The following is a 19,539-nucleotide window of genomic DNA, read 5'->3' as shown; positions in this document are numbered from 1 at the left end:
TTAGTCATTTATTTAGTAAAACATTAACTAGGAAGGAGAACCTGCAGGAATATCTTGTCTTTGAGGAACAAGATACAAAGCAGGCTGTCAGCTCCCCCAAAGGGGGAGGAGAGGAGCCACTTGAATTAAAGCTATAGCTTGGAGGAAACACAGACAAGTGTAAAAGAACTGGTCAAGAAGTCAGTGAGAAACCCAGAAAGGGTGGGAAGGCTTTGGCAATAGGAGGTGTCAAAAGAAGTGAGAACACCATAATATTTGTGGTGACCTAGAAGTTTTGAGGGTGAGAATCTTGGGCATAAACCATAAGACACTGTAAACCAGCCTTTGGGCCCAAGGATGGGGGTGGTCGAGTCAAGTTAAGATAGTCTTGGAGTCATGAGCTTTACATTGATTTGACTGAAGGGGGCAGAGTGGGAGTGAGGCTCTGGCAAGGATGGGAGGGATTTGCCTTCTTCAGAGAAGATGGTGGTGGTGTAGGAATGGAGAGAAAAACATGAATTTGAGGAGGCAGACTTGGGGAAAGGAAAGCACACTCATAAAATAAATACAAGAGAACAGAGGTCTTCCCTCACAGGGCAGTCTGACCTTGAATGGCTATTTTCTCTGTATGTTTCTGCATCAGAGTTGAACTCCACCAGATTATTTTATGTTGTGGAATCCAGTAATTGGCAGCGTGTTGAAGGGTTTCTTCATGAGAGCAAATAAAAAAACAGTCCATAGAGTAGAGCAGACTTCAGGGAGTATGGCAGTTGATTGGTGCCTCTCCATGGGGTTAGAGTCATCTTTAAGTTTGAATGTTTCAAGGTAGCTCTCTCAGCTTTTGATTTCCCAGCCAGATAGACCCTTCTGTCTTCTAGTCTAGGTTAGTGAAAAATTACTGAAATTCAGTAGTGAGATTTTTTTTTCATTTTACTAGGTTTCTTCTAATTATGTTCAGTTCTAGATGTCTGTCATCTGTCTCTTTCAGTATCCTTTCTCACTAGGCCCTCACTAACAGCTGAAGTACAAATCTTGGATGGCATCTGTGTGCTCACTGATATATTTGCAAAATGTTTTTTTGTCCATTAAAATAAACCTTTGTATTATATAGTCTTTTGACTGTATACCACAGGCAGGACTTTGAGAGTTACCAATCTGTGATCAGCCTTGTTTCCTACACATCTCACTCCCTCTCCCTGTATAACTATGAAGCAGATCCCAGGCATCCTATTATTTTACTTGTCCCTTATTTGTATACATCAATGGTCAGGGAAAGTTTGTGTCATGCTTGGGCTGATTGTTTGGAAAGTTAAGACACTAAAATGTAGGAGGTTAGGGTTTACTCACATAAAGATAAGTCAGATATCTCCCCTTGCTTATCAGGGGAGAACCCTGTATACCTGGCTCCAGAAAGACATACCTGGGGGAGTCTTTGGGTATGTCACAGCAGGAAAGCTGAGGATGAGGACCACTGACACGGGAAATGATCCCTATAAAAGCCAGGAGTAGTGTAGAGCAGTGGTCTACAAACTGTGGCCCATGAGCCAAATATAGCCCACTTCCTATGGTCTTCAAGCAAAGAATCGTTTCTATTTTTAATGGTTGAACAAAACAAAACAATAATATTTTGTGACGTGTAAAAACTCTATAGAATTCAGATTTTAGGGGATCCCTGGGTGGCTCAGCGGTTTAGCGCCTGCCTTTGGCCTAGGATGTGATCCTGGAGTCCCGGGATCAAGTCCTACATCGGGCTCCCTACATCATGGAGCCTGCTTCTCCCTCTGCCTGTGTCTGTGTCTCTGCCTCTCTCTCTCTCTCTCTCTCTCTCTCTCTCTCTCTCTCTCTCATGACTAAATAAATAAAATCTTTAAAAAAAAAAGAATTCAGATTTTAGTGTCTATAATGGAACATAATCACATTCATTTATTTACATACTGTTTAAGGCTGATGGCAGAGATGAGTAGTCATTACAGATGCCCACAAAGTCTAAAACATTTCCCGTCTGGCCCCTTACACAAAGCTGTAGGGCATGGGCTCTGGAGCCAGCTTGCCTAGGTTTAAATCCTGGCCATCTTTTTTGAGTGATTTTAAGCACATTGCTCATCCTCTGCCTCAGTATCTCCATCTTTAAAATATGGATCATAATAGTATCTACCTTGCAGGAACATTTAGGAGGAATAAATTAGTAGATATCTGTAAAGCATTGAGAGGAATCCCTGCACTAAATATGAGATGATGATGATGATGATGATGATTATTATTATTATTATTATTTCATAATGTTAGAGCTTCTAACCACTCTGAGATTGTAATTTCTGTTTAACATGAGGATGATGAAAGCCTCTTAGAGGGCTACTACACGTTCCCAGCACACCTCCTCCCGCTACAGAGATGGAACCCTGCCTAAGGCTGCCCTGGTGTCTTCAAACATTTGAAAGACTTTTCTGACTCCATCAACTCATGAGCAGCAGCATCTGCTAGCACAGTTGATTCTCACCTCTCCCTTGTTCCTGGCCAGGTGTATAACAGCCAGGAGCAGTATTGCTTGCAGTAAAGTGGTCAGTCCTGCACTGGTGAATGCATTTCTGGTCCCTCTTGAGCTGGGTTTGTGGCTGAGTGAAGGTGGTCTCATGGTAGCTACAAACATTATGAGGAAGACCCTCCTATTGTTCCCCAATGCCACTCTAGCTGCAAAAATGAAGTGCAAGGAGAATGAGTAATGATTTCCTATATGCCATGTCTATTAGAATGAAAGCATTTTTGAAGGAATACACATTTAAGCTAGATCATATTGATATGATAGACAATTTCTTACATGCATATAATCTGCTTTTGTTTTTACCTGTTGGGAGGTAAGAATGAGGAGAGGGAAAGAAAACCATTGTTTCCCTACGGAAGGAGTATTAAAATCTGTTAATAAATTCTCACATTAGGGGCACCTGGGTGGCTGAGTTAGTTAGGCCTCTGCCTTTGGCTTGGGTTGTGATCCCAGGGTCCTGGGCTCAAGCCCTGCATCGGGCTCCCTGCTTGGTGGGGAGTCTGTTTCTCCCTCTCTCTCTGCCCCACACATATCCTTTTTCTCACTTTCTCTCCCCTGCTTATATTGTCTCTCTCTCTCTCTCTCTCTCTCTTTCTTTCTCCCCCCCCCCAAAAAATAAAATCATTGAAAAGCAAAAATAAAAAATAAAATCTCATATTAAGAATAAAATGGCAGAGTGCTTTATTCCCTTTCATTTGTTATTTAAGCGCAAGAGATGTATTAAATTGCCGTGCCAATTCATTTATGAAAATATGTAACCTCCATGCCTCTACGTTGTCTCCTTCTCTTCCTGCCACCTCTCCCTTCTTTTTTTTTCCCCCCCTTTCCTGGTCTTCTGAAAAGATAATGAGAAAACATTTGATAAAAGTCAATATTCAGGGGATCCCTGGGTGGCGCAGCGGTTTGGCGCCTGCCTTTGGCCCAGGGCGCAATCCTGGAGACCCGGGATCGAGTCCCACGTCGGGCTCCCGGTGTATGGAGCCTGCTTCTCCCTCTGCCTGTGTCTCTGCCTCTCTCTCTCTCTCTCTCTCTGTGTGACTATCATAAATAAAAAATAAATTATAAAAAAAAAGATTTAAAAGTCAATATTCATTCATTATAAAAATTCATAGCGAACAGCATAGAGTGGAACTTTTTCTACTTGATAAAGGGTAATCTCTTCCATGGTCTCAGCAAACACAGTCCATAATGATGAATTCTTCATAATAACCACTTTAGAATCAAGAATTACACTAATGTACCTGCTCTCTCAGCTTATAATCAATAATATATAGGTGGTCCTAGCTAGTGCAATAAGACAAGAAAACCAAAAAACCTATAAGTCCTAGAAAAGATGAAACAAACTTTTCTTATTCAGACAATACTACCTAGACACAATACTCAATGCCTTTATTTTTTTTTTCTGTTTTTTAATCTTTTTAGTGAGATGCCCTCCTGCCCTCTCTTAAAATTGCATGGTGGGGGTGGTATCTATGCTTGAAACAGGATATCTTGTTTCTGGGTTTACAATTGACCTTATCCAGCTTGGACTGGCAGCTGAGTCATTGGACTAGGAAGCCTCTGCAGGTTGTATTTTGTCCTCTCTCTGTAAAGCCCGAAAGCATCCTTGGAATTACATTTGCTAGCTTTCCGTAGAGCTATTTAACTAGAATCTGGAAACATTTTCCCTGAGGGCTCTTTTTAGATAGCAGTAAAATGAAGCTGGAGACATACTGAGTAAATGGAAAAGAAAAATCAAATTAGGCCAAGAATTTTTTTAATCTCCTATTCTCACTGAAGCCCTCAAGGAGAACACCATAATTCACACTCTGCTCTTGTGGGTCAGGCATAAAGCCTCCTCCATAGATCCAATAACCTGTAAATGTTGTGGTCTTGAAATTGCACTTGCTTGCTTTGCTGGATCACAGCACTAAATCATGCAGCAGTGGTTTCTGGCTCACTTGTTCATTACTTGGGAATGTCAGATTGCCAGAGAGCAGCCTGATGTTTACTTCTAAATGGGCAATGCCTTAAGAAAGTTTTTTTTTTTTAAGATTTATTTATTTATTCATGAGAGACACAGACTGAGAGAGAGAAGCAGAGACACAGGCCGAGGGAGAAGTAGGCTCCTCGCAGGGAGCCCAATGTGAGACAAGACCCCGGATCCCAGGATCACAACCTGAGCTGAAGCAGGCGCCCAACTGGTGAGCCACCCAGGCATCCCAGGAAAGGAGTTTTAATTACAATTTCATGTAGTGCCACTGTACACAACCTGCAGAGGGGCTGGCATCTACATTTTACATATATCTTGTAGCTGTGTAGGAAACACACATTGACTGGGTCATATAAAATGGGCAGCAAAGTCAGCAGAACCTTAGAAAAGATGACACAGCAAGTGGGACAGAACTGAATTGTCCCCCATCCTGCCAAGTGTGCAAAGCTCCCTGACTCTTTTTAAAGCAAGAGAACCCTATTGGCATTTACCCTTCAGCTTCACCATTCTGATACAGAAGCTGTGATCCAGCACCTTTAATTGTTAAAAAACCAGAGATCTGAAGGAAAACAAACAAAAAATCCAAAAAACAAACAACCAAAAAACTAGAGATCCAGAAGTCTCCAGGCTCTCAGGTGCCTGAGGATTATCTGAGACCAAGTCCAGCTGCCCCCATGAAATCCCTCCTTTCCTCATTTGCTGCAGTGCAGTTTGTGCCACCAAAGGTGGTGATATCACAACTCTGGCATTTCAAGCCCAAAGCAGGAGCTATTTAGAGAAATTCAGTGGATGCTCAAGAGGGTGTGTGTGTGTGTGTGTGTGTGTGTGTGTGTGTGTGTTTAGTATGCTGGTGATGCAGCTCTGACGTAAAAAATATTTTAAAAATCCTCCTCTGGAAAAAAAAAATCCTCCTCTGGGCACAGATGCTCAGGAGCCAGGCATTGGACAGGGAGCATCCTGAAGGGCATAGTCACCTGGAGGCAGAAGAGCTATTGGATCTTTCTCTTCAGCACCTCAATAATAGTAACATGAAGTCTCTCATATTGAGAGATTCATTCTTTCCATTTTGGAACTGAGCCTTCTCAGTGTTCGGAGAGATTCCTACTGTCTGTTCTGCTTAGCATGCCAAGAGGCTGGAGAGGTCCCCGGCAGCCCGGATTCATTCTGTGTCTTGGAAAAGTATTTCACTGCTTCGAGAAATCATGAAGTCAATCCTGGCAACATTATGGAATTGTTCTGTACTTTTTTTTCTTTAGCCTTTTAATTTTTCTATTTAAATGCCAGAAAGATTGGGTCTATTTCCAGGAGGGCTCTGATATCTGAGATTGGCAAGGACACAAAATGACATGAGTTTCTCAGCAGAATTCCAAATTCAGGCAAGATTTTCCAAACACCTACTATGTTCAAAACACCCTTCAGGGATGTCCTGGAGAATCTGAAGTTCTGGGTTAACCCTCAAAACTTTGAAAGCAATGGCTGAAAAAGAAAGATGAGCATCTTGAGGCTTCCTCTGGAAATGGTTGAGGTTCACCACAGCAACTGGCAAGTTTGGCTTTTTCCATCAAAATTTGGTGTCTTCATGTGCTGTCCAGCATCTACTGCAGGTCAGATGGAGCTTAGGAAGGCAAGGGTAACTGTTCTCTTTGTCTTTGTAAAATGTTTTGTCTGTCATGTCCCTCTTTCCCACAGCCTGTTGTTTTTATATAATTTTCATCTGCAAAGACATTGGAATGGGTAGGCTCCCTCTCACCATCAACTTGGTTTGGGGTAACTTGCAGATTTACAAATATTTTATGTGTAAGTGATTCTCAAAACCTGTAGCTATATAAATTACAGAAACAGATGCCCGTGGTAGGATTTTCTCTCTGTACTTTCTCTCTTGCTGGTTGTTATTTATAAATACTCATAGGTGTATTTCAAATATATTATAGATACAAAGATGCTTTTTTTTTTTTTTTTACAAAGATGCTTTTTAAAGAGCCCAGTAATAGAAGAATTTTCTTAAAAAAAAATTTTTTAGTGAACTAAAAAAACAAATATTCCACGTGCTTTAGAAAAACCATCGCATCAAAGAAATTAGGAGAGTGGCTTCAGGCAAGGTAGAGGAAAGGTTTTTAAAAAGATGAAACCAGAAGCTTCAAAAAACAACTGCCTGACAAGGTCATGGGATGGAAAATCTGAGGCAGCTTTTCTTTACAGGAGGCATTGGAGAGAATGATTCTAAGTGGAAGCTCCTGAATTAAAAGCTGGCAGATATTGGGGGTGAAGCATAGGGAGCAGACCCTACCCATTTGCTGTCTGATCAGAGGCTGCTTCTGTTGACACCCTGTGCCATTTCCCCTTCCCTTGCTCCTGAGCTAGGTCATCTCCACACAGCCAGAGTGAGACGGGGCACTGTTCACATTCCATAGATCAGTGTGCAGCCAGCAGCTTGTGGAGTGGGGCTGGACTGTAGGGCGGAGTTATGTTGTCTGTAATTAACCTTGACATTTTTCTTCCTTTTTTTTTTTTCTTTAACCTTATAGGAGCCTAGTAATAAACGGGTCAAACCCCTTTCCAGAGTCACATCACTAGCAAACCTCATTCCACCCGTGAAGGCCACACCATTAAAGCGCTTCAGCCAAACCCTACAGGTAAGAAGGACATGGTGGGCTTATGTTTGCAGGAAATCATGTTAGGCAGGAGGGGTCATTGCTGCTCTACCCAGAACCTCTGCTGAAATCTGAATCAATGCTTATTTCAGCAGAAGAGAGCATTGAGGGACCTGAAAGGAAGAAAGATGTGTTTCTAAGTTGTAAACTGGGGTCAGATGGAGTCCTTTGAGGGATGACTGGAGGAATCATTTCTGTTGGCTCTTTCCTCAGAATCCTGTACCCCTTTCATATGTACACTCACAGGTTTTGTCCTAAAACACCACGGGCCTCCTAAGAAAACCAGCATGTGATATGAGCTGGAGGGTAGGAGAACCTAGTGTTTAGACCAGGGTCTGCAGACTACAGCATAGGGAGAAAAATTCATCCTGCCCTATGTTTTCTTATGGCGCACAAGCTGCAAATGGTTTTTCCTTTAAAAATGACTGGGGGTAAAGTCAAAAGAACAATATTTCATGACACTTGAAAATTACATGAAATTCAAATTTCAGTGTCCATAAGTGAAAATTTGTTGGAGAAGGCATGCCTAAATATTTGTGTACTGTATGTGGTTGCTTTTGCACTGCAAGGGCACAGTGGAGGAGTTGTGACAGAGACCATACTGCACACGAGACCCAAAATATTTACTCTCTGGCCCCTTTACAGAAAATGTTTGCTGACCTGACTTAGAAAAAGGCCCTGCAGTAGAACTACTTCAATTCTGACCTTGGCTCTGTCAGTCAAAGACTTGGTTACCTTGGGCAGGTGACTTAACATCTCTATGTCTTGCTTTTATTCCTAATGGGTAAAATGTGAGTGATGTCACCAGCTTCTTTAGAATAGAATCATAGTACAGATTTATAAGATAGTGCATTTAAAGGGCTATATTGCTAACAGAACTATACTAAGCCCTTTGTTAGTAATCACTAATTTACTAATTAGTTAGCTAAGTAGTAAATATCAACTATTATAATAATTCTTTGGTAAACAAGTGGCTGTAGTTGCTCTTAGACTCCCAGTAAAGTTTATATTTTAAGGTAAAAGTTAAGATTTGTCCAAGGCCTTGGACCAAATTCAATAATCATAAAAATCCTCTTGCAGACAGAAGCCAACAAAAGCCATGCCATCAAAAGGCTTATCTTGTTTAGATGAGAAGTGGTCTTGAATCTGCCATTTCTTATTTGTCCTGCATACTTTTACTTAGCAGTATTTTTATTGTGGCTTTCCAAGTTACTAAGAAAATTGTGGACCAGAACCCAAGGCATGTTCTATGCTATGAAAATCTATGATTTGAGAAGTATTTTAGATCTCCCTCACCCCCTCCTGCCATCACTTCCACACCATTCAGCCAACATGCCATGATTCCGCATAGCCCAGGCTCTTCTCTCCATTTCCTCATGGAGCTCTCCTTCTCCAGGGCTTATTCCCTTCCCTGTCCATTCCTCTGTTAGCTCTCCTCAGTTTCTCCTGAAAAAAGGCCTCATCACTGAATTAGCTATAGGTTTGGCCCTTTTTCTGTCAGTGCTTGGGCCTCTGGGCCCTTGCTTATCCCCTGATCCCCTCTGTGGGAGAATAGAGAAGAAAAAGAAATAAGGTTGTCTGGGGGAGTCGGATGAAGGGCTTTGAAGCTAGTGAAGAAAAATGTGTTTACCTTCTCTCCCTCGTGACCAGTCCCTCAGCCCTCTAGCCAAGTTCATCACAGGCTTCCCCTGGAAGATTCATCACTGCCCTTGTCCTGCACATCTGGTCTTTAGCTGAGTTCTGCTTTTTGAAAAATCTTTAGCCTGTCTACTGCCATTTCACCCTTTCCTTTCCATCCTAGTAGCTGAGGCTTAAGTTCATTCTATAGTTATTTCCTCCTTTGACTACGAGACCTCCATATTGCCAGCCATGTCTTCCCATTGGCTCTCCTAGGATAGTTGAATCTCTTCCCTAGGAAGGCCCTTACTCATTCTGTAAGCATTAGGTGGGCCCTCATCAAGTGCAAGGCTCTACATCTTGCCCTCATGTTGCTTACATTCCAGACAGAGTTGCCTTCTGGTAGATTCATGACCACATTTATCCCTTAAATTGTCTTTTGTTTGGCTGTGTAGTGTTTTGAACTAACATATAAAAATCCAAACAACTCATATAAGAATTTGGAGTTCCAGGGGCACTTGGGTGACTCAGTCAGTTGAGCATCCAACTATTAGTTTCGGCTCAGGTCATGATCTCAGGGTTGCAGGATTGAGCCCCTTGTCGGGCTCTGTGCTGGACATGGAGCTTACTTGGGATTCTCTCTCTCCCTCTGCTTGTATATGTGATAGATAGATAGATAGATAGATAGATAGATAGATAGATAGATAGATAGAATCATTTAAAAAAGAAAAAAGAATTTAGAATTCTGACTTCTTTTAAAGAATTGAAAGGCTTGCCAGTTCTGGGCTTGTGTTGCCACATGGCAAAATGAGCTGGACCTGGGTAGCCAGCTAATTGTCACCAACAGATGTCCTCACCTCTCCCAATTGTCCTTTCAACACCTTAACTCACTGTCATCACTTTGCCTGGCCTGTAGACTCCACGTTTATCCCTAGGTCTAGGGACAACTTAATCTATCCCTCCTACCACAGCACAGACCTGACTGTATGTTGCTGTAAGATCCTCCATTGTCATACCTTCAAAACCTTTCCTTGGGCTTCCCAGGGAACCTTTATTTCTCTTCTCTCATCTCTGCCCTACACAGATCCTACACAGGGAAGCCTGCAGGGAATATCTGATCACCTTGAAAATTTGCATTGACCTAGAGAACTGGGACAGAAAGAAATCAAGCTATGTCTGAAATCCAACAGACTGAAGCCAAATAAGGATAGTAAGGCTGAGAAAGCCAGACCCGAGGGAGGGATCTGACATGTGGAAATTGGTTTCTAAAACCTCAAAGATTTTTTTTGGCAAAATAATTTTTTAATTTACTTTCTTCAAATGTCATGATAAATAGCTAATTCCAGGCTCTATTTATGGGACAGAAACAACCTGGCAGAAGCAGAATGGCTCTTCATAATGGTTATACATATGGACACAAAGAGAACTTGAGCAGCACCCTTATGTTGAGAATGTGTCCTTGAGGGGGTCAGTGAATGGAAATATGACCCTGTGCAGAGTTAGACAGCCATGTTTATAGGATGATCAACAAAACCCAGAGAATGCTCTCTTGCCTCCCAAATATATCTCCCTGTTGGTCACCTTGGTGCATGCAATGCATGTTTTACAAAATGATTTCCAGCTTGCATCCCAGTAACTACTGCATGACTTTATTGCTTCCCCCTGCAGCTAGAACAGGATAGAGTGCTAATATGATCTGAGGAGCACAGAGGAGGAGGGGAAGCAAGAGGCCCCAAAGAGATACTTGGAGGGCCATCTTCACATCCTCTTCCATTTTGTGTACAGTGATTTTGGTGCCTGTTCTAAAAGGGGAGGAACAGGGGCACCTGGGTGGCTCAGTGGTTGAGCATCTGCCTTTGGCTCAGGTTGTGATCTTCAGGGGTCCCAGACTGAGTCCCACATCAGGCTCCCCGTGGAGAGCCTGCTTCTCCCTCTGCCTATGTCTCTGCCTCCTTTCATGAATAAATAAATAAAATCTTTTTTAAAAAATTTTAAATAAAAAATAAATAAAAGGGGAAGAACAAAGAACAAAGAGAGTAGGGAAGGGGCTGCCCCAAACCTCTCGGCATTCGTTCTTTACTCATAGGTGCTTATTATATATGCCTCTTCTACTTCTAAAAACAACTCGAGGCTATAATTGAGCAGCTTGGTTCCCTGCCACAGTATTCCATGTCCCTGCTGCCTGGACTCACAGAGACATATATATCCCTTTCAGCGTCCAGTTATGTCGAGGTTGTATTCCTTTTATTATAGAAGAAGAGATGAGTTAGGCCCAAACACCCAAACACAATCCTTTAATCAATAATGGAGCACTTAGCAGTCCTTCTTCTGGCTCCTCAGGAGGCCACAGGGTAGGCCAAGAGGATATCAGAATAGCTTGGGGCTAGCAGCTTTTCCAAAGAGGTTAAAACCCCAGCCACAAATGTGAGTGATCCTTGCGGCAACCCTTCACTCAAGACACTGCAGGACTTGTCTCTTGCCTCCCCTGTGCCCCATATAGACTGGGGGCTCAGGCTTCAGCACAAAGACAGCATTTGTAGAAGTTGGAGAGGAACAGCCAGCCGTCTGCCTGGCTTTGTGTCTGTGTCTGACCAGGAAGTTAGTGCTGCTGATAGACTGGAGCACAGATGTCTGCATCCCTGTGGGCCTGAAAATCTCCTCACTGGCCTGCCTGAGAGGAAAATGCAGCCCAGCTCTGAAAGGAGCCTGCGTGCACCCCTCCTGGCAGTGAAGACAGCGGGTTGGCCGTGGGCGTGTCGCTGAGCCCTGCCTCTCCCACCATGGCTCCGCACAGCTGGTAGACGCATTTGAGCCGGGGCCAGGGCGTGCTATGGAATGCTGTGTTCACAGCACTGTGGTGGAGCCCTGTGTCCTCTCTGAACATAAGCTCCATTTCTTTTCCATTATAAAAGCATGCGTTCATTATGGAAAAATACAAAAAAAGGAGAAAGAGAAAAGATTCCACTGCAAAACAACCCGTTAATATTTTAATAACTTCCTTCCAGTGTTATTCTAAGTATATCTACACTTACATACTCTGAGCCTCATTTGAGGTTACTTACGGTGTACCCAGTCTTATCTTTGTGTGATCTGTTCACTCTTGGATTGAAATCTCCCACGGGGACCCTGCATGGTCAGTTTCTCTTGGCGTTTCTATTGGTCTTGGCCTAACATATTTCCAAGCTACACAGTTAGGTATGTAAAGGTTCCTCTTCATCATTGTTACAGCCTCTTGGGGGAATTGTACCTTTCATGAAGGTTCAATAGCCCTCTTTATTTCTTTTAATGCTTTTTGTCTTGAGTTATGTCTTTCTCTCTCTCTCTCTCTCTCTCTCTCTCTCTCTCTCTTTGTATTTGCATTTTGTCTGGTTTCTTCCATTTCTTTTATTTGTATCCTCTCTTTGTCAGTTAGCTGGATCAGGATTTTGTTATGGCTTAAGACAAGTATGATATCACTTTTTCAAGTTATTCTTGGAAAATGTGATCTTCATGGACCAAATATATATTATTCCAGTGTGGTGATGTGACTTACTTTGCATAACCCGTCTCCTATTAATGGATATTTAGACTGTGAATATTTTTTATATTGTCAAATAACTCTGTATTAAGACATTTGTCCTATTTTTTTAAAGTGCCTTCTAATTATGCTTTCTTTTGATTATAGAACATCTTTTTAAGATTGAAAAATATAGAGAAACACAGAAAAGGGAGTAAAAGTCACTTGCAATCCCTTCTACCCATCACTAAAAATCTCATATTAACATTTAGGTGTGCACTCAGACAATTTTTTCTTTTACAATATACCTGCGTGTGTTTTTTTAAACAAAATCATAATCATATATACATATGTATATAGTACATATATATGCTATCTTTTAACATGTTTTTGTCTTAACAGTGTCAAATAACCTTACAGTAGAATACACTTTCATATGATTAAGTATTTTTCACAAAAAAAAGTATTTTTCACAAACCCAATCCTTAATGAATTCATATAACATTTCATCAAAAAGATATACCAGGTATTGATTATTCGCTCTTCTTTTGTTGAACATCTATCTCCATTTTTCTACCATTATAGATGACACTGCTTTAAACATCCTAATCACAAATCTTATGTGTGTTTACATTCCTTCCTTTCCTTAGATGATATTCCCAGAAGTGAAATTCTGATCAAGAGATGTAAACTCAAGGCATCTGATGTCTCTAGAGCCAGGCCTCTCTTCCTGGTGTGTACCTGTCTTGGGCAGAATTGCTCCTTGGTGTTCACACATCCTAATTCTAGACTCATAGTCACATTTTCCCCTCTCTTTTGCCACAGTTTTTCCCACTGCTGTGACATCTTCACAGAATGGCCCTTCCAGGGGGCCCCTTGACTTTCCACACAGAACAAAGTCTTTCTTTTCTTTGTATCCCTAGCACTACATGTGACTTGGGATATGCTCAGAAATTGGCCATTAGTGTTATTATTGTGTTTATTACTAGAAAAGTTGGCCATTGCTCTTCCTAGGGGCTCTCCAGGACAGGTATTGGGTGCCCACCTAGTAATGTTATATAATAACTGGGTTACTTCACAACAGAATATCAGCCCTCTCACACTTGTATCCCCTCAGGGAGGATTGTTGTGGCTTAGGAAGGGTTTCTGGTAACCACAATCTCTCATTGCTCCATTCCTGGGCCCTTAGATCTACAAAGTATTTCATTTTACCCAGATGCAGCAGAAAACGGGATATATTAATGTTCCCCATTTATTATTCATTATATCTACTGTGTTATTTGTTCTGCTCTAGACTTATTGGGAGAAGTAATCAGTATGCAAAAGGAGACAGGGCCTACTCTTGAGTAGGATAAAATCTACTTGTTAAAGTTGTCTAAGATATGTCAGCAACTAAAAAAAAAAAAAAGGAAATTTAAAACCACTGTATCCCAATTAATAATATGTCCCCATTGTAACATATGGATAGGAAACTAGGAATATCATCAAATTCTTAATAATGGTTATCTCTTGGGAATACAAGTATAAGAGACTGATACCTCTTTTGTTTTCTTTCTAATGTTCTCCTTTTTTTCCCTACTACATAAGAATTACAAATCAGTAGAGAATGAATAAACAGGCTGGATCTATTGACTTTTATTTTTTACATTATATATTCCTACCATGCTTGGACTTTTTAAATAATTATATTATCTTGACAACCAAATGTATACAATTTTAAAATTTTATATGATAAAATATACTAGAGAGAGGGAGCCTAGTAATGGCTGAGTTGTGGGAATTGGGGGGGACAGGTAAAGGAAGGCTCCCTGGCAAGGGTAGAAGGATTTGTGTTGGGCCTGGAACAGCTCAGAGCTGATAAGGAGAAGGGAAGGAGGGTGTTTCAGGTTTGAGGAAGGAGCACGAGAAGGCTGATGCTCTCTAATTTGAGAAATAAGTAGAAGAATCCCCGAGCACATGTGCTTAATTCCCATGTGCTCAAAACCTGATTTTCTTCTCCAAGGATCTCAAGCTTAATCTCTTGTTCCCAGGTCATACACTTTCTATAACTGACAAAAAGTCTTTGATCGTAAGTTATCTGGCAGATATGGAAATAAGCTTGGAGTGTGTGTGTGTGTGTGTGTGTGTGTGTGTGTGTGTGTGTGTAAGCAACCAGAAATCATAGTGCCTTGCCGTCTGGAAGGTAGGGATGTAGCTAAGAAGTGACCTGTTTTCCACTCAAGAGGAACCCCTTACTTTCTGTGGAAAGTAAGGATCTTTACTATCCCTGGTAGACCACCGTCATAGTTGACTATTAAAATTTAAAGCTTGTCTTTTTTTATTTAATAATAACAACTTCCAGGAGTTGAGCATTTACAATGAGCCAAGTTCTGTGAGAAGTACTTTACATTTGTGGCTTCATTTCATCTTTTCCATAACAACCCAAGGTAGGATTTAGCACCACTTTGTAGGAGAGGAACCTGAAGATTAAAAAATGTGCCCTGTGTCACGCAGTCAGTAAATACTGGAGCTGGGATCCTACAGGGTTTTCACGGTGCCTCTCCTGGAGTCAGCTTCTGCAAATAAGTCAGCTGGTTGAAAGAAAGCCTGTAGTTTGCTAGGATCTATAAATGATGGCCAGACTTTTGGTCTGGAGCATCACACTTCACTGTTGTTCTTTACTCCTTGTTTGCCTGTGTGACAAAGAGAGTCGTCATTTCCATTTCAGCTAATGAGATATTGTATCATTAACATTATTGTGCAAAAGCCATTTTATAGTACCAAATGAAGAGGGTGGGCTGCTGTCCCAAGCCTCTGGAAGGTTCCTAATTTTTGGTTTGCACTAAGAAAATTGTACAATATTTTTCCTACACCTCAACCAAATATTTTCTCTGGCTTTTCATTCATTCTACTCAGAATCTCTCTCAGCTACAGAAAGACATCTCCTTGCCCTGGGTCTATGGAGTTTGATTTTTTTTTTTTATTGTGATTGGATCAGGTGCCTTTTTACCATGTTTTCAATGTGCATTAATCTGAACCAAATCCAAATAGGATTTTATGTTTACAGTACCACTTCAAACTCTGTGTTCATAATCTTGCACATTTGTCTACTGATTTCTTTTTTTCTTAGTTAATATTCTTATGGAAAATACATATAGAGAAGTATGGAAATGAAAATAAAAACATTCATAGCCCACCATCTGGGGGTAACATCTATTAACATGTATTTTAAATAGGGATTTTCCTTTTCTAAACTCTACATGGAAGACTTTCCCATTATCATTAAGCTTTTCTTAAAAGAATGTTTTTAACAAATATATAATGTTCCATTTTATGATTACACTGTAATTTATTTAACTATTCCCTATTGGTCACTTTAGGCTGTTTCTAGATCTGCTCTATAACAGCACTGCTGAAGGGTTTCTCCTCCTATCAGTTATCCTAATGGAAATCTCCAAGGATCCATTTGGTCCAAGTATTCAAAGATATGTCTGCTGTTAGCTAATGAATGAAAACATATAAACCAGCATTAATGGTGGCAGTGCAGCCAATTATAACAATGAGAGGTAACATCCATTGCCTTTTGCCCACATATCAGGCACTGGCTAAAGCTTTGACATATTTTGTCTTATGTAATCCTTACTGCAATGTTGTGAGGTACTCATTACTGTGCCCTTTTACAAATAAGGAAACTAAGGGAGTCCCCAGGTGGCTTAGTTGGTTAAGTGTCTGACTCTTGGTTTCAGCTAGGATCATGATCACTGGGGTCCTGAGATCAAGACCTGTGTCTCTGCCCCTCCCCCCTGCTCCTGTGCATGTGCTCTCTAAATACATACATACATACATATATAAGTCCTTTTTTAAAAAAGACCCACACAGATAAGAAAACTGAAATCCAGAGAAATTAACCTCCCCAAGGTCCCTTAGGACTGAGATGACTTCAAGCCATGTCTGTTTTATTCTAAAGACTGTATTATTCTTTTTTTTATTACTTTTTGTAGTTTTTTTATTCAAGTTCAATTTGCCAACATATAGTATAACACCCAGTGCCAACATACAGTATAACACCCAAGTGACCCCCTCAGTGCCTGTCACCCAGTCCCCCATCCCCGCACCCACCTCTCTTTCCACCACCCCTTGTTCGTTTCCCAGAGTTAAGAGTCTCTTATGTTCTGTTGCCCTCACTTATATTTCCCACTCACTTTCTCTCCTTTCACCTATCATCCCTTTCACTGTTTTTTATTTATATTCCCCAAATGAATGAAACCGTATAATGTTCGTCCTTCTCTGATTGACTTATTTCACCCAGCATAATACCCTCCAGTTCTATCCACGTTTAAGCAAATGGTGGGTATTCATTGTTTCTAATGGCTGAGTAATATTCCATGTATACATATATAATATTCTATGTATACATAGACCACATCTTCCTTATCCATTCATCTTTCAATAGATGCCGAGGCTCCTTCCACAGTTTGGCTGTTGTGGACATTGCTGTAAAGCCTGTATTCTTAACCCAAATCCGTGTTTTACAGTGAAAAGACTAGACTCAGTTCCTATTGCAACACTTACCTTGGACCAGTCACTAAATCTCCTGATGCTGAGATTTCTCATCTATTAAAAAGAGCAAAAATGCAAAAACCTGTCCAGTTGCCTCTCCCAAGACTAGCATGAGGTTCAAAAGTAATGAAAGCCACAGAACTGAGAAGTGTCCTTTCTCAGTTTAAGTTAATTGCTCTAATCAAGCCTTACATAGGAGACTCCTTCAAGATGCTCTTCAAGAACATTTTCCAATCCTAGCCATAATTACTGTACAATTTGGTTTAACCCAGTTGTAGTAGGTAGCAACATAGAAACCCATTTCCCTCTGACAGTCCCACCCTAGCCTCCAGTCCATGTAATAATAAACCATCTGCTACAAAATAGCAATGATAAGTGCAGAGAATTTCCCTAGCTTAAATTCTCTTTATTGGAGCGTGTTATCTTTAGCTGTAGAGACCTTCTGTTTTTGGAAAAGGGCGAGGGAGCACCCTGCTGAACAGTCGGCATTAACAAATTAAATCTGTTCCATCATGCCTCACCTGCTGGGTTTACATTTCCTCTGACACATGTAAAGGGTCCCTCTTTTCCCACCTGACAGACAGTCCCCTTTGCACATGCAGCATCTTTTCCACATACCCTGCTCAGGCATAAACACGAGCACCCATTTCCTAAATCTGCATTATCTGTGTCTGATATTACTATTGTTATTTTAGCTGCCAGTAATTATGAGCTTTAGATTTTTGACTCATTTGCTAAGCTGGATTCCCTCATGGAAACTCTTGCTTGTCCTGGAACATTTTTCATTCCCCACGCCCAGATGGATCTCTGTACATGTGTCTGTTTTTATGCCATACCTCCCAAGGTTGGGTCTCTCCTAGTCATCATGGACTGGTGTTTCTCACCCCAAGGGCATTCAGCTGTGGAGGTGTGTGGGTTGTCACAACTAGGATGGAGACACTACTAGCATCTAAGGGTTAGTGATAAGGATGCTGCTAAACATCCTGCCAGATACAGGACAACCCCTCACAACAAAGAATTTTCTGGTCCAAAGTATTACTGGTGGCAAGGTTTGGAATCCCTGTCATGGACTGAGAAATAGCCTGAAAGTCATTTATTTGGCACACGTACCCTACCATACTTGGAATCTTACACTCAGGGAAGCAGGGCAGGATATTGGTTAACATTGTGAACAGGGGCCTGGTTGGGATGGGGGTGGACTCAAATAGACCAGATCTTTATCGCCATTCTGAGTTCATTATTGACCTGGGTTTAAATTCTGGAGCATCAATCATTAGCCACATAACCTTCAGCAAAGTATTACCCTTTCTGAGCCTCTGGTTTCCTCGTCTGTAAAACGGGATAGCAATCCTTACTTCTTGTTTATACAAGGTTCTAAAGCTCCCCTCCACATGCCCAGCAAATACCAGCATGCCATTAAGCAAAATTGTTGAGGTCCTATGTGTCAGTTGCTAATAAGTCCATCAGTGAACAAAACAGATAGATATCCTTGCCTTCAAGGAGCTTACCTTCAGTTGGGAGGAAACAGACATGTCAGAAACCAGTAAATGAATCACACAGCACGTGGTGAAAATAGAGAAAAATGAGGCAGGAGAAGGGGGATCGGCACTGGAAGGGACATGGCTGATCTCTTCCCTCAAGAGGCATTCTTTTCTTTGGGTGCCAGGTCCAATCCTCTCATCTAATTGTGCCCAGTTGTACTAAGGATTGGTAGAGGTATAGGTCATGGTGTATAGTCTTGAATACCTGCCCATGGCTTGAGCCTGATTGGCTGTGAACCATCCCCAGGGCTGGCCAGCTGCTGACCTCACACCTGATTGGCATTCTTTATTGCTTCTCTGGAATTCTTTTCAACATCCTTCCCTTTATAAGTGGAGTTAAAAATCGCAAGATGTTTCTTTTAATCTACCCAAAGGTATGAATCTGAAATTTGATCGGTCAAAGAGCCACTCAGTCATTATTCCCTTTGCTTACCTAGATTTATTTTATATATATATATTTTTTTAATTGAAGTTCAATTTGCCAACATATAGTATAACATCCACTGCTCATCATGTCAAGTGCCCTCCTCAGTGCCCATCACCTAGATTTAAACTCTTAGAAGCCTGGTACCTGTCTCACTGAAACCACCCTGCAATCCATGATTTGCATATAAGTAGTAGGTATACAGCCTTCATGATAGAAAGAGCTCAGGTGCAAAACAGTTGTGGTTTTGAATCCTACCTGAGTAAGTACCTTAGCCTCTCTGAACCTCAGTTTCCTCATCAGTAAAATGGGAATAAGCCCCCACCTTGAGGGTGATTGTGAGAGAATTCATCAGAAGTAGGCAGGCACATAAAGGGACCTCTCTGATATATGTGGTGAACTTTGCCTAGTCTCTTATCCCTTTGTTCCCAAGTTCAGCACTCACTAAGAAAACACAAAACAAGGAATTCTTAACTTTAGAGCTCACCTAGTGTAGCTCACCTCTCCTCCCCGCCCCCCCCCCCCCCGCCCCCAAACTGCAACAGAAGAATATCCCTAGCCCTCTGGGAAGTTTTTCAAGAAATACATAAAAATATGCTCAGTCTTACATTCTAAACATGAAACTGAAGTTAAGGTATACAATTGACCCTTGAACAATGCAGGGTTAGGGACACCAACACCCCCAATCTGCGGAGAGTTGAAAATCCACATGTAACTTTTGACTCGCCCATTACTTAACTTCTTAATAGCCTGCTACTGACCGGAAGCCTTACCAATAACA

At 41.3% G+C, this 19,539-nt stretch overlaps 1 protein-coding gene across 4 annotated transcripts in view; it reads left to right on the top strand.

The window, feature by feature from the left end:
• The window catches only part of ARHGEF3 (Rho guanine nucleotide exchange factor 3), a 306,587-nt gene that overhangs the window by 255,634 nt on the left and 31,414 nt on the right, over positions 1-19,539 (top strand). For all 4 annotated transcript variants that reach the window (XM_041761095.1, XM_041761096.1, XM_041761094.1 and 1 more), the window contains one exon: positions 7,016-7,123. In XM_041761095.1, the coding sequence (XP_041617029.1) occupies positions 7,016-7,123 (108 nt within the window). The remainder of the gene's footprint in view (positions 1-7,015; positions 7,124-19,539) is intronic.

Source organism: Vulpes lagopus, chromosome 7 (assembly GCF_018345385.1).
Source record: "Vulpes lagopus strain Blue_001 chromosome 7, ASM1834538v1, whole genome shotgun sequence".
Classification (NCBI taxonomy): Eukaryota; Metazoa; Chordata; class Mammalia; order Carnivora; family Canidae; genus Vulpes; species Vulpes lagopus.
This window is presented reverse-complemented; position numbering and strand designations above follow the sequence as displayed.